This window comes from Ammodytes marinus, assembly GCF_949987685.1.
Source record: "Ammodytes marinus genome assembly, chromosome: 14".
Lineage (NCBI taxonomy): Eukaryota > Metazoa > Chordata > Actinopteri > Uranoscopiformes > Ammodytidae > Ammodytes > Ammodytes marinus.
Window position 1 is genome coordinate 19,989,923 of NC_137218.1, and position 16,295 is coordinate 20,006,217.

A 16,295-nucleotide genomic window follows, 5' to 3' on the forward strand; every position below is an offset into this window, starting at 1 on the left:
ACATGGCAAATCCCTTTATGGACGTTGCAAAGGAAAAAAAGGGTTACGCCCATTGCTCTGTAAGTGGTTGCTTGCTACCTTCCTTTCATTTCCATAACAAGCCATCAGAACTCATCTCCCACTGAAGTGGCCACAGTCCCACTGGCAATTAAAATCATGCTGGGACATGCCATGGTTGTGTGTGATTCCGCAGTGGGAAACAAGAGCAGCGGCGGTAATGACGCCGACGGTTGAGTGGTAAATCTCGAGCAATGTTGGCGGAAACCGTGGCTTTGATTTTCTCCAGGAGAAACTGAGAGCACAGGCCTCGTTTACATCTTTTAGTAACATACCTCACTGGAAAAGTATCAAACAAGGAGACAGCGTGAACACAGCATCATCTCGACTCCGTATCCTTTACCACTTTCTCTACACACAGCCACAATACTAAAGAAGGCATGTGTTTTTGTTTTTGATGTCAATATCACGCCGTGCACGAACTGTAGACGACAACAATTAGGAATGGGACACTAAAGGCATACTGTATATGGATTGTTTTGTTATAAAAACATGAAAGACTGTCCTTGATTTAGAAGATTAGATCAAATCAGTGACTGCTGAGGCCTTATATCAGCGTCAGCTGTACTTCGGAAAGCATTTTTTACTCATATTGATAGCTTCAGATTCTGTCCCAATTTCTTACAGTAGACATGCTAATAAGGGTTCCCCTCGTGAGTTTGCTAACTTTTACCAGATGCTTATGGCATCCGCCAAACAATTGCCTGAGGACAACCCAAGACGTGTGATGATAATATGGCAAAAACAAGATTACAAATTACATTTTGTTCATCCTATCTGTATCTGTAAGATCCAATAATACCATTGGAATATACTGTATCTCCTACAAGAAGGGCTTTAAATAAAATCATTTTTACTAATATATAAATAGTTCAATAATCACTTATTATGAAAGATAAATACTGAGATGCTAAAAGGCTGGCATCTTCAATCTACATTTATGGCCGGACAGGCTAGGTGGAGACGGGGCATACATAAATGCGCATAAAGCACTTTGCATCACATGATCATTGTCTAATCCTTTCATTCTCATCTGTCAATCATCTGCAGATGAAACCTAATCCCTGAATATGTGTGGACTAGTCTGCATTGATACCTTTGACAGGGCTGGTAAGCACAGCTATTATTATTAATGCTAAATGTTCACTTTTAAGTCTTAAGATAAGCTTGGCTTGTGTGACATTATTCATTGGTAATGTGCGCGCCAGGTCGCATTTCTTTAGCGCGTTTTATTTGATTGACAGGACCTGTGGTTATCTCCCCTTTGTGCCCTTTACCAACATTTGAGCGCAGCGGGTCATGAAAAAAAACACGAAAATACTAAAAATCAAAGAAAGACAAGATTTTTCTTTTTAAAGCAAGGGGCAAATCTGAGGTCATTCACACTCTACCACTGATTTGACATAAAAGAACATATTTGTGTCTTATCATGAGAGATTCTTAATTTTTTTATGGCTATAATACTGGCTTTAAAAAAGTAAAATATTCCACTATAAGTGCCAACAAAAAATCCTCAGGAAAAGTCGACTTCGTCATACATGTCAAATCGGGTTTAAATGTAAATTATCGCAAGGCTTCTACAATAACTACGACAACACACCCTAATGATTATTTTGCTGCCTGTCTGTTTCACACTGTCTCTCTATAACAGAACCGTCCATTGCTTTGGGGCAGTGTCAGCTATGGCTGCTGATACAAGTTGTTTTTCCTGTGATCCTGTCATCCCGGTGCAAAAACACCTTCGGTTGTTTACAGTGAAACGTCCTCTGTGTTCACCTTCACTTCCTGTCTGTTTCTTTCCCCAGCACTTACTCTCTCTACGTGCTGTACATACTGTATAGTTTTACCATACTGCAGCAATTTAGCAGTGGGAGGTCATTGGGCAGGGTTACGTTTGTGAGGGCATTGGTAGCCGTGAGAAAAATTAACGCTGATTGGTCTCGTCACGACTCGCTCCCTGTGCCACCGAGGCACCTGCCAAAGGCGAGCTGCTGCTTTCTTTAAAAAGGAGAAGCAAGCCTATTCAACAGCTGCATGAGAAGAAGCCGGATAGGCAGGCAGGCAGACAGACAGACAGACAGACAGCGCAGAGGGACAAAAGAAGGGACAAAAGAAAATCCAATGCAAAACACAGAGAGGACTTTTTTCTAAATGGGGAAAAAAACGCAGAATGGGGACTTCTTTTAAAGAAAAAGGTCTTAAATCAATTGAACAGAAAGTACAAACCAATGCAATGTTAATCTATCTGGCATAATCCCATTGCTTAAAAAATCCTTTATAATCCACATTCAATACAACCAGTTTTTTCTTCTCTTCTAACAAGCTTGCCCTATAGCCATTTTCTTTTCTTTTTTTTATAAATCACTGGTGCAAGGCTTTTGCAATGCCACACAATCTGTTAAGAGTTCCTGTGATTGCAAAAGTTATGAATCAAGCCAGGTAAGGTTTACTGGCAAATGTGTTCAGGAAGACCTGTACAAACAGCTGAAAAGTATTGTATTTCCCCTCTAAGAGTCATCGCTAACAAGACTGTCTAAAGATGAACAGTCATCACGACAGCAAGAGGAGTTTCTTGTTTCGTTTCAAAAATTGGAAACTTTCATCAAACATCTGAGCTGTTTTATAACACCATTTGGGCTTTGAGGAGCGAGGCTCTGAACAGAAAAAAAAATAGTTCAAGTGAAATATTTTGCCATGTAAAGAAAATGTGCAGAAACCACTGGTAGTTTCTCAACAATATGCCGATATCCTTAAGTCACCATGTGCTCTGGCTTTGAAAGCCTGCACTGCCAATTCCTTTATTTGAAACCTGACCAACTGTTTAACAATGCCTCCCTCTGATCCAGTGGGGAAGGAGAAAATCTATTATCGATTTCCACCTGGTTGGTTAAGGCCCTGATAGCGAAGTTGAATAGCGCTACACTGTACCATGCTATATAGCCCTGCACATTAAAGCTGGGGGGGATGGTGTGAAAGGGCATGTCAACAAAGCCCTTGACTACACCACAGCACCATCTGCACACACACTGAATATTTAATTGTCAATGGAAAGCACTCCAAGACCAGCAATCAAGAAAAAGGAAAAAAAAAAAAGATAATGCTCATTGTGAGGAGCTCATTCGACAGTTCCTGTGTGATTGGAGTTTGGCTTATCCCTTGAATCACCCAATTGTTTCCATGCTAATTGTGACTATTTCTACACGCACACAACCACAATTAAAGATATTTCTGAACCACTCATGTCATTCAATCCCATTCAACTCCGAAACGCTATACAGAAAACATCTCAATAGACTTATGATTCAGCCAGTAAATGCAATTCATCACTGTCAATGAGAAGTCACTAATCACGTCTTTGCAATTCAGTCAGGCTAATATCGGGCTATTCATTTAAAGAATAAAAGTGTCATCATGTTACATTATTGTGAAATTTCATAAACTGCCAGCAAAAGAAGACAAAGATCTTGATTCCACTTTTTAATTCTCAGTTTTCGCTCTTTTCCAAATCAGAATTAAACTTTCAACCAATAGCTAGCTGTTCTGCTGAGACATTAGAGCCAGTGTCCTTTCACCCAAGACCCCAACATATGAGTTATTAAAGCTTGATTGTGTACAATTGGAAAAATGTAATACTGGCTGTCATTGAAGTATATAGTAGTAATAATCAGACATTTCAATACATTTGACAGTGAAAAACAACCATGGTGAAGGACGAAATGCAAATATAGGCATAAAGGCACTTACAAAAATGACATAGATATAAAACAGTGGGGCAGAACGTCACATAACAGGTGGAAATTAACACAAAAAACAACATAACCCCAATCATGCTGAAAATGTCCTATAAGTCTAATATGTCCAACTTTAATTGCTTTGGGTGAAACAACAAAGACAAGGTGAGAACAATGGAGCCAGACTAGGTATTTCCCTCTACAATAATAACAAACAGACAGCCCACACTGCCTCTTTGCATCTGCTGTGTGAGCACACAGAATTAGGTAAGCCGGTGACATGAGACATAATCATTTTTTCTTTGAGCAGGTTTAGTGACCAATTTATTCTTACCTTAGGCTGGGCGCGACGAGGGAAGGCAACCTTAGGATCAATCTGAGAAACCAGAAGAGAATAGAAAAGCTGTTGTTAAAAGAGAAACCTGTGATGTTCCAAACGGGTGAAAATGAATGAACAGGTGTTGGAAAATATTTCGAAAAAATCCCGAGCCTACGAAAGGGGGGAAGCAAGAGTGCAAAGCATTCACAGTTTAAATCCTCCTGTGGTCGGGAGCAAACTTCGGTATTTTAACAGCAGTTTTAGGTATTAGAAAAATAAACCTGTCTGGTTAAATTTGATATTTTCGACTCACAATGATAACAATTTCTCTGGGCCGTTAAGATTGACGAAAATTGCATAATCGGCCTGTGTTGATACAGTCTGCTCTTGAATTTGAGAAGCATTTCCAGAACAAACGCTGCATTCAACGGCTGTCAAACATTATTGCAATTTCAAATGAAGTGCACATGAATGACCCAACAAAGTGCCAAATAAGAACATAGATAGAAGCAATGGGCCTACCTCAGACCTGACTTATGTCAAATCAAAAAGGAGTTTTTCTACCTGTTGCCAGCTGTGGTTAAGGTGAATTATTCTTTCACAAAGTAGAGGCCATTACGGGTTCCCCAATATCCAACAATCTTTTTGCATCCATTATGATATGCACATTTTAAAGAGGTGCACTATGTAGTTTCGAGGGGGGGATTTGTTTACATTTGCAGAGCCTGCAGACAGTTTACAAAACATACAGTATATACTCTACATGGAATTTCTAGGTCTTGAATAATCAGAAATGTATTATTTTGAGGCTCCTGGAACTAAAGACTAGACTATATTTTCAAACAGAACTGTGGGCCCTGATGCTGTAAGCAACAACTGTTCCAGGGATCTAATTTTCCTTTGAGCAAAGTTTGTTTATTCAGATATGAGAATATACCTTATAAAATGTTGACTTCTCTGACATACCCAAAGTTAAATAGGGCACCTTTAATGAACGCAAAAATGTGCACGTTTGGATGTCGTGGAAGCAAATAAACAAACTGATATAATACATGATGCTCTGCGTTATGTAAGTATGCTGCACTTGAATACTATTAAATCAATTCCTAATTCAGGGCATGTTCTGCATCGAACAGTTCATTTGTAATCTACCATTTAATGCACTGTGCATTGCAATAACAGAACCTTATTATAAGTCATCATTTGAAATTATACTGGCGCTCATTTGTCCCCATTCCTGCTTCAATTAAAAGTTCAGTAAGTATTCACTGGGCTGACCTATAAGTTTAAATAAAAATTCACTCAAAGAATTTCAATCTAGAGCAGTGGCAGTACCAAATGTGTCAATATGAGCATTTAAAGACATCTGGCCAACATCGCTGACCTTGTTACTGCTTACTGTAGAAAAAGATTTCTACAATTGATGGAGCCCGGTGACACATTCTGGGCACAATATTCACTGCATTGGGGGCAATGTACTTTAGGAAAGCACATATTAATTGCCGCTAATTACTGTGTGTGAATTTGAAAAACACCGGTGCAAGCACATCATCTGCGGGTTGCTGTCGACTCACATTTATTCAAGAAGGAAGCACGACCGCTTTAGTAAAAAAAATAAAACACGAGTTAACGCGGAGGGCCAGCCACGGCATCATTCTGACGGTCACGGTGGCGGCTTGGAGGGCTGGCTTTTTTATTTTAGGCAGGAGCGGCTGATTGCATATGACAGGGAGAAAATGAGAGTCTGCGGCCCCGGTGACGCCTCTGGATAGTGCCAAATAACCAGGAGGAAGCATCAGATCAGCCCGCTCCCTCCATCTTGGTCCTTGTTAACTCATTAGCTTCATTTTCCTCGTTAATGTCACCGGTATGAAGGTATGTGGTAGGGGGTGTCCAGCGGTGGTGGTGTGTGTGTGTGTGTGTGTGGGGGGGGGGGGGGGGGCCTCATCAACTATATACTGACGATGATGAACAAACTATCTCAAACAGCAATGCTATGTTAATTCGTCCCATACCATTGCATGTGAGAACAGATATTTCCCCCCCTACAACATGAAGATACAATGCGCTTTTTCTTTTTAAGAAATCATATTTGTATGTTTAGCAGAAAATCCTTTTGAACAGTGTACCGATTCTATGCATTCGCCAAAAGTGACTCCTTTTAGCACTGATGGATTTATTTAAAGAAATAGAAAATCCCGCCCTGCTGAGAAAAACAATGAAGAGAAAATGAAACGAGGAACGCCAGAGCAAAAACACACCATCTGCACGGATCAATTAAGCCAATGAGAGCAACTGCGTTTTAATGTGTTTGAAGGGAAACCATGATGTGCAATGTCATTGTCATCTTTGCTTGTCAGTCTCAGTTGAACGCCAGAGCAAAAACACACCATCTGCACGGATCAATTAAGCCAATGAGAGCAACTGCGTTTTAATGTGTTTGAAGGGAAACCATGATGTGCAATGTCATTGTCATCTTTGCTTGTCAGTCTCAGTTATTACTGTTATCGTTCTAAATCAGGTCAAAATGAGAAAGGAATTCAATAACACCTGGCTATGGCAGACCCTGCTTGTAATGAATTTCATTTAAAGATTTGTTTTAGCACTTAGCCCCCAGGCATAACCAATTCAAACTCAATTATTTTGTGCGCCCTATTTGCGCAGAGACAACACATTATGCTTTGAATACCAAAGTCCTACACTTGGTAATGTATCTTAGTTTTTAAGTCTATACAAAACACATTAAACCTCATTGCACCGTACTGCTTAAACTAATAGTTTTTTCTGCCCTGCTGAGGAATCCTATTCACTACAGAGCTTCTAGTTTAAAACATGCACAAGAGAGCACTGAGTTGGGTCATAGCTTTCTGTCAGTTCAAAATATTACAATAAACAATATTATTTTACCATAAAAAAGGAACAATTATGCGCACAGGATTGTGATTCGAAATGTGTTGAAATCACACTCGGAGCAATGCGACCAAATTAGGCAACGACGAGGACTTACTAACCAATCCTTGGGAGAAATGCTGCTGCAGCACCTTTTTAGGTCACAACTTATGATGAATGACTCCTTTGAGAGATTTGAAATTATGGAGGTGGGGAGATGTAGCAAACGGCTTTCACCTTCGGTTTACACATTCATGCATGTGATTTTTATGTAGGAAGTGCCTGAATACTTTACACGGGCCCCGGGAGCTAAAATATGCATTACACTTTGCCCAGGATAACCGTTAGCGACTGAAGCGGAGATTATGTTGTCTCGGTTTCGCCTGATAACTTCCTTCCCGAAACATTTCTGTTATGTAACATACACATACCAACAGGTTTGGGGATCAGTCAGCCGGACCTGGGTACAGCAGCACTTGTTTCGCTAATTCCACACGCAGTACTTGCAAATGTTATTTTTCACTGACTGCAGTTCTGTTTTCATCCATCAATACCTTCAAAATGTTAACACTAATCTTGAAATTACCTTTTATTGAATTACATGTTTTGGTCCATTTTGATTCGGAGGAAGTACTTTTTCTTAATGGGTTGGGGAAGGGGAAAACACTCTAGTCCGCACTGTGCTATTGCTTTCACTATAATTTTCGTATTCTCCACTTTTATGTCTACTGAATGCAACAATTTCAGGCATACGCACTGTGGTTTGGAAAAAGCACAAGCAGATGAAGAAATACAAAAAAGGCAGTTTTTAAAAGGGAATATGGGCACCAACGAAAGCAAAATAAAACATAACATATTGATAATTGATATATTGAAGACACATAACTGTATTGTAGAATAACTGTCATCTAGTGGGAGCAAAAGTACTTTGCTAAGCCCCTTGTGGGATATGTCCTTTATCGTACAATCCTAAACAGCACATAAATATTTAGGAAGCTGACTTGAAACCGCTCGAAATTTGAATGTGCTCCACCTTCGAACATTACTTTTTATTGGTTGCCAGACTAGCTGCTCAAACGAGGGAGACCAGCATAATTAGGCAACTAAACACCTGGAACTCCCATTTTGTTTATTGTGTTTCTATTGTTAAGTATGACGGTTATTGGGCCTATCAAATTCATTAAGGACCATAAAAATAAGCCTTTACTGACTTTACTGATGTGCATAAACTTGAAAAACTATATTTAGTCTATTATGTATACACATATACTTTATCACACGTGAATGGTCCGAACATGGGTCAGGCTGGAAGACATTACAAAGTATCGTAGTATGATTTGCTGAATGTCTGTAATTGATGGTGTAATGTAGAGCTGCAAAGATGAGTTGATTAGTCATTTGACGGAAAATGAATATGCGTCCATTTCAATAATTGATCAATTATCTAAGTCATTTTTAACATTCTGGTGTTGAGCTTCTCACATTTGTTGGGGAATTTTGACAGTTTGTTTGAAAAAAAAAACAGGCATTTGATGATGTCACCTTTGGAGTCAATTGAGATGGAATATTTCTTCTGTTTTCTGATATGCATGTAGACCAATTAAAGCTGGGGTATGTGATTTCTGATCCGATTCTCTGTTCTTATTGGCTGTTGGGACTGTCCATTCACTTTGGCACGACTTTGTTGGTGTAGAGCGTTTCAGGGAGGGACCATAGGGGAGGGACCAAAGAGAACAAGTGGAGCGGTTGAGGTATTTGGATTCAAATCTCTATCCCAACTGCCATGTTCTCCCCAAATCCTCCACCCCAGCTTTAATGAATCGACTCATTTAAAGAAAAATCTATTTAATTCATCGATCTTACCTCTTTTTATATGTATGACCTACAAAAAAAATCATACTCTTAAAACTTGTCCAAGAGCCAATTTACATACACTATGTCACAGTGTTCTATCTTATAATTGTTAAGAGGTTAGCTCAGGGGTATTACCATTACCATACTCTGTTATCTACAGCAGCCTATACGATATATGGGCTCCTTTTCTCCATCGATTAAATTACTGTAACCATTTAATTGCAGTATTACCCCATTATGTGCAATTGATTGACAGCCTCTAATGCGATGTAATTTACAAAAGGGTTCCGCACTTAAGATATGTGTGGCTTTTTTGCAATGCGGGTATCTCAGAATGAATCTTAAGCATAAGAAAAAAAAACAAGGGGCACGACCAAGGAGCTATAGCCTACTACAGGATCTCACACAGGCAGCTGTAGTCTGTGTCGAGAGCTTTTTCTCCCCTCACTCTGAAGCTATATTGGCCTCTCCAGTGGAGCAGTATTTGCTCACCGTATTCCCTCTTTACATCACCCTTAACAAGACAGGTTTTTTTTTCTGTATATTAATAGTTTGGATACACCTTTGTCATATGATGAAACACGATATCACAAAGAACAAAAGTGGATTTCCTCAGGACATCATACAGCCTGATATGTCAACGTAATAAATGAGAACAGACCAAAAGGAATCCCCCATCACCACCGCCACCACCCTTAACCCCTTACCACACCATCTTTTATCTTTCCACAGCCCTTTTTACTACAGGGGTCTCTGAGGGCTGCTTCTGCATGCGACCGTGGGAGATCAGGGCAGAGAAACAGCATATATATCTTAGGTTCACATCTTACAAAAGGATTCCGTATATTAAATGCGGCTCCTGGGTAAACTCTCTTCAGGCATATCTCTACACTATAGCATGGTGATGTGGTGTTTTAAGCTAAAAGGAGGGGAGAGGAAAAAAAAAGGCTTATCAAACGCTCGCAGCTTCTCCAACCAAACTATTTCCGTGTGTGATGAGCAGGTCCACAGGTGTGCGTGTGCGATACCGACGACGGGAGCAGACAAGAAATTAAAACATTAATGTTTCATATCTGTGCTGTCAATCTGTACTGATTTTTCTTTTCCACGCAAGGGGGGAATAACATCTCGAAAAGGCAGTTTGCTATGCTCCTCAAATCAATAATAAGAATTTTTGCCAATGTCACGCTCGACAAACAAATTGGCTTCTTTTTCTTTTTTATAAAAATATGCAACAGCATTGCAAGAATAATCCAGATATGGTATTACACATGATATGACACACATCTCGATTGTTCTGTATGCACTCTGACTAAAGAAAGATACAGCATGAGCTAATAACGCCCTAAGCCATAATTAACTGCAGAAGACAGAGCACCTGCTATACTTAAAACAAGAGCAAGTGAGAGTTCAGCTCCCCGATTTGACTTCACTTCCAAATCCTGTGTGAGGATTGGAGTACAGTTTAGATCTACCCAGAGCAGCTGCTCATCCATGCATTTCCTCCTCCTTCCCTCCCAGGTCGTTCGCTGCCTCACCCTAAAACATCAACTTGGCTAGTATAGGCTGACCTGGGGTCAGTCAATAAAGGCAGGATTTACCCCAGGATCTCAAAGAATATGTTCAACTAACAAGAAAGCATAGATCATTGTAGGTTTAACAGGTTGCAATAAATAAAGATGATTGTGAAAAATATCAATCCATCATGAACACATTCTTATTTTGTGTTTAAATATAAACCCTGATAAAATGTAATCAAATTTTTTATTTTTTTTTATATTCTACCTTTACATAAAAACAATAACAAAGGCCAACCGTGAATCAAATACACTGCCCTATTAAGATCTCAACTGTTACTTCTCCAATGCAAAATCATGCGCTATGATCGCTTCCCTGTTCAAACCGGTCCTGACTTTAAGCATCTTCGGGGACAGATGCGATGAGTTGCAGAGTTCCAAATTGAACAAAGCATCATGAGAAATGGTAAATATGTTCCGCATTACCAGCATGTGTGTTTTGAAGCCCCCGGCTGTGCTTCCCCATATGTCTTATTCACATTCATCCTCGTCTGAGTGTTTTCATAACCGGACCAGAAAAGCAGGGCACACAGAGAAAAAAATAAAAATAAAAAACAGATTCCCAAAAACAGCAGAAGAGGAGGGCTGTGATGGAGGGTGGTGGATAATAAATCCTGGCATTTTGGTGGAAGATGTATTGATTATATAGTTCTTTTTACCTCAGGGGAAAGTGTTATGCTAAAATAGATGAGTCTTTTTGGACGGATCAGTTTAATCAAAGAAAGAAATGCCTTTTTTGTATTTGCTTTTTAACTGATATTAGTTACTTAAAGGGAATGGGAGGATACAAGATTTTATGGTGATTTGCGATTAATAAAATGACAATGTTGATCGCTGAAAATTTATTTTATTGAAATAATTGTGAATACGCTTGCATGAGTGACTTGAAAAAGCTGTCTCGCTCGCTGAAGTACATACCTATTGATTTCCTGATATATTTTGGATTTGTCTCAAGGGGGCGCTATAACTTTCCAGTTAGAGCAAAATCCTAAACCTGTCATCATGGCTGCAAGGCTCAACTTGACCAATGTATCCCCCACAAAATAAATCAATTCTGGATTGTTTTTCAATAAAAAACAATGTTCACAAAAAATATGTTCAATATGTTATGCAATAGAAACATGTGTTTCTTAACTCAATCTAGGGTAGAGGGGTTCCAGAATGTGTTAGGAGTCACTTTAGGAGATGAAATAATATTTGGATGATTATCAGGGAGAATATAAAAAATTCAAAAATGGTTATCGTGACAAAATATTGTCATTGTCCCATGCCTAAAATAAATTAACTTACCGTGTGTGTGTGTGTGTGTGTGTGTGTGTGTGTGTGTGTGTGTGTGTGTGTGTGTGTGTGTGTGTGTGTGTTCATCAGAACACAATAGTCCCACTGATTTAATTCAAACATCCAATTATATGTGTACCATAAAAACAAGATGAACAAAAAAGGGCAAAAAAAGAAGTAAATTAGGTATGATATGTAAGAATATGGGTTAGGCTATGACTCAACTTGTTCACAGTCACAGCACCTCCAGCCACTCACCCACTTTTCAAGGTTACTAAGGACAGAAACACTGGCAAGGATTCACTCCAGAAAACGCAAAAAAAGAAAAGTAGTGGTAGGCTTGTATCAAACCAACATCTGCAAACACATGGAAAACCATCCACAATTTGCTTTACCGCTTCCTTCTTTCCATTACTGCAACTGAGCAACTTTATAAGGAGATATGATAGGATCCCTATAAAGCAATGCGATCTTGATAAGTGTGAATGTTAAAGATATACAGGACGGCACAGAGCAGATACAGCCCCAGTCAGTGAGTAATAGCGAGGAAAATAACACTGACAATCTTCTATTGCACAGACACTGACGGCTAAACGACGGCGCATTGGCAGCTGGGAAAATATCCATTTCTGCATGCATTTGAGTCAACAGGGTCTTTTGGTTTGTCAATTACCCTGTCAAACACTCTATCTGATTATTACAAAGAAGTCCAGAAAAAAAGAAAAAAAAAAGAAACACATGGCTTGACTTTGTTGTTTATTATGATATAAAAAGCATTGTGTTTATTCCTATTGTTACAGGACTATCAATGTCATATATAGTTGAGGATTGGGGGCTATGGATAGAGAATACAAAGGGCATGGAAATACAACAAAGAAATCACACACAGTATAATTGTTTCATTAACATAAGACAGGAATGCAAAAACCTTATTACACTGCTAAGTTAAATGATAATGTTATTGGTCATTAGAAACTGGGGCAGGCTGGTTTGCCTAAGGGTTTTAAGACGCTCGCTGACCATGTAATCACAACATCCCTCCCTCCCGATCAAGCCCGGGCCAAGCCTCCTTCTCCCCTCATTTCCTGTCAGCTCTCTTTACCGTATGCTGTCTAATAATGGCAAAGAAGAAGAAAAAGCCCCAAAGTAAATTGAAAGTAAAATGAAAATCAACTTCCAAAAACACATATAGATTTCCCAGGGAAAAAAAAAGAATAGCTGGCAGTGGCAGGGGGTAATGATGAATATAATAAAAAAGGAAAGGTTTCCCAACATGCCCGGAGTGACTTGCCAATTAGTTGAGGGGCCAGATGTGGAACAGGTTGAGAGAACTTTGCTGTGTGTGCCTGTGTGTGTGTGCGTGTGTGTGTGTGTGTGTGTGTGTGTGTGTGTGTGTGTGTGTGTGTGTGTGTGTGTGTGTGTGTGTGTGTGTGTGTGTGCACTGAAGCCACAATGATGATTGGATGTCAGACCTTAAAATGTCACTGTTCGGTTCCCAAGGTGAGGGTGCTGTCAGATCTGAAGAGTATGACACAAGTCGGCCAAGTATGACCTATAGCCTACAATATGTCTGATATAAAAGAGTTGTTTATGTACAGTGCATATCTGTATCTAGATAGGAAACAGAGGTGGCCTACATTTAAACAGTTTTGACTTGACATAACTGATTTTGCATACTGCTCAATATGCGTCAGTGGAGTAAGGTGGACCTGTGTTTTAACTCCAGCATAATACAGAAGACAATAGGCCAACAACATTCAACATTTTGATGATGACATTACGTGTACAGTAATTGCAGGAGAAGAGTTTGGTAACTTTAATATACAAAGAAAATGGGTGAAAAAAAAACAATTTTGCATTTGATTAGTCAGTTGCTACACAGAAGTAGCATAGGTTTGAGACTGAGGTCATGAAGTGAAATTCAATAAATAGTGTTTAGAAATGATTGCATAAGGAATGTCAGTCTTTCCGGCTGCCATCAGCTTATGCCAAGGCATTGAACCTGAAACTGCTTACTTTATCGGGCATTGGTAAAAGACTGGAGCTTCCCAAGTATCTATAGGTGTAAGTGTATTTGTATATGCTTCCTCAAACGTATCCCACACCATATATATTATACAGTATATATATTTATTTATTTATCTGTAAATATGCTGTCAAGCTGTCACAAACTTCTTCATTCAAAATGTCATTCAAAATGTCAGGCTTGGAGATATCAAACTGCTCTGTATTCTGCATCAAACAGCCCCTTAACCTGCTTCAACAGACTCCCCCCCTCTACAGATGTTTGCAAGATTTCCCAATGCCATCAGTCGTACAAAGGAGTTTGTCTTCTCTCAATATATAGAAATAAAGAGCAGATGCGACTTTAAGACTGAGAGAGTGAGACAGTGTCCTACCAAAGACTTCTGGTTGTGATGGATTGGTGTGGGCAGGGAGATGGGGGGGGGATTAACCGTCTTAAAACTGTGTGCCTACCAGCCTTTTTCCCTCAATGGAATTATAATGTAGTGTTTTAAATATTGTCTTTCAATATGCCTTTTTTTTAAATATGAAATAACTCAGACTAGTAGAAATACTAAACCCATAGGCCCATTTGGAGAAGTACAGCCTCCAGCAAGCAGCTGTTCTGAAAACTGGCCAGCAAGCTGTGAGCCCCCTCATTAAATTGCCACATCGCCACATTATTGCAAACTTTAAAAAAACTCAAAAAAGGAAAAAATAAAGTAAAGGTCCACTCCCCCACAAGAAGCCAATTTTCTCAGCTCTGTGCCAATCACACTCGAGCTCCGGAATGTGATTACAACGGAAAACAAATTTTTACATTTACATTACTTGTGGTTTCCAACAAAGATTTGCATATATCAGAGTATCCTCATTCCTCAGTATACACTCTCAGCCGAAGAACAACCTATTTATCTTTCTAAATCCTTAAGAATATTCCTCAATCTCCAGTTCACTCCTCCTCAGCATGCACTGTTCCATTTCCCCAAAAACTATACTGGCATATCTGGATATTACCACCTACCGAGGAAAAAATCCCAGACAAATATAATTTGGGCTGAACCATGTCTAATCCATCACTACAGACAACTCGAAATTGACTCAGGTCTTTAATAATTCATCTACTGACACATTTCAAAAGGCGAGTTGAATGCGCAACATTTCAAAGTTATATATTTTTTCCGTATGAATGTGTGGGTGTACGACGTGTATGACTGTGAATGCATTACCTCATCTGTGCAAGTTAAATTCAGACGGCTCTTTCAAAAAAAATTAAAATAGAAAAACATGTATTATGATCAGCTTTGCACTGCTAGATTTGAAAAAAAATAATTTACAAATGAGTTTGAATTAGTTTGAATAACATCTTGTTGGCTGAATAAAAAGTGCATTCTACTTCGGCTTTGGTTTATTTGCAAAAACACAGCAGTTTTTTGTTTTTGCTCCAAAGCTATTCTTCACACTTAACAGTATCAGTGCATCTGGCGTTGATACAATGCTATATCTGGTTGGGGGGCAAACAGTAGCGAGGCAGCGGGCCAGAGAGAGAGACAGAACGCCCTTCGCTGGAACATGAGATATGTGTGCACACTGCACATGTGGCTGCAGCCTGAAAGAGGAGGGGGGCGTGTCCCTCCCATTCATCCACACACAAGTGAAAGTGAACACGTAGATAACATTCACCCTGGAGTTGTGTTTTATTGCTCGGCGCGCGCGTACGTCGGAGCGTTGAAAGGGGCCGTCATACATTTAGCCTTTATACATGACCTTGATATACCACACAGCCAGTTAACCTAAGAGGTGTCCACCCCCCCCCCCCCCCCCCACACCCTCAACCCCTATCTCCCCCCCACACACACACACAAACATACACACACAAGGACTTAGGCATTATAAAAGACCCACAGTTATGAAAGGGCAGTGCATAGAACAAGGAATAAATAGTGAGAGAAGTGTAGATAGATGGAATGAACTCACCGTCTTTGAGTCTAATTCGTGGTGTTGTTGGGCTAAGACTTTATCTACGCTGGCAGCATCTGTAAACGTAACAAACCCGAATCCTCTGCAAAACGAAGACAGGCAGGGAAAAAAACAACAGGGTTAGAATGCACATTAATAAAAGGTTAAAATATAAATACATTCTATAACCAAAAATCACATTGCTTATTTTTGCAAATACAAACGTTAAGACACAAATGATATTATGGGCAAAACTGCATAGCAGCAGGCATAATATTCACATGACCTTAATATTGTCACAATATTTCTCTCTAAATGTATTCATAATCCACATCATGGACGTCCTGTAGCAGATTGGAAACAGTCACTGAGGACAGTGCTGCTGATCATTACTGTGCTATGTTACAATATGAGACGACACTACACCAACATTGCGGTGCAGTCACAAAGTCAATGTCAAATTGCATTCGGCTGCAGCTTTACAGCAGTGAGCATTTAAGCTTATCTGGCTCGCTGTGAAACCACACGCAGGCGCGCGCGCACGGGGACACACGAACACATGCGCGCGCGGACACAGAGAAACACACACACATACACGCTGGATTAATACTGAAACACGGACAAAGT

At 39.6% G+C, this 16,295-nt stretch overlaps 1 protein-coding gene across 1 annotated transcript in view; it reads right to left on the minus strand.

Moving 5' to 3' along the window:
- LOC307260937 (RNA-binding protein Musashi homolog 2) overlaps positions 1–16,295 on the minus strand; it is a 249,681-nt gene that overhangs the window by 232,428 nt on the left and 958 nt on the right. The window contains exons 4-5 of the mRNA XM_080041331.1: positions 15,687–15,771; positions 4,123–4,164 (exon numbers count right to left, since the gene is read on the minus strand). Coding sequence (XP_079897457.1) covers positions 4,123–4,164; positions 15,687–15,771 — 127 coding nt within the window. The remainder of the gene's footprint in view (positions 1–4,122; positions 4,165–15,686; positions 15,772–16,295) is intronic.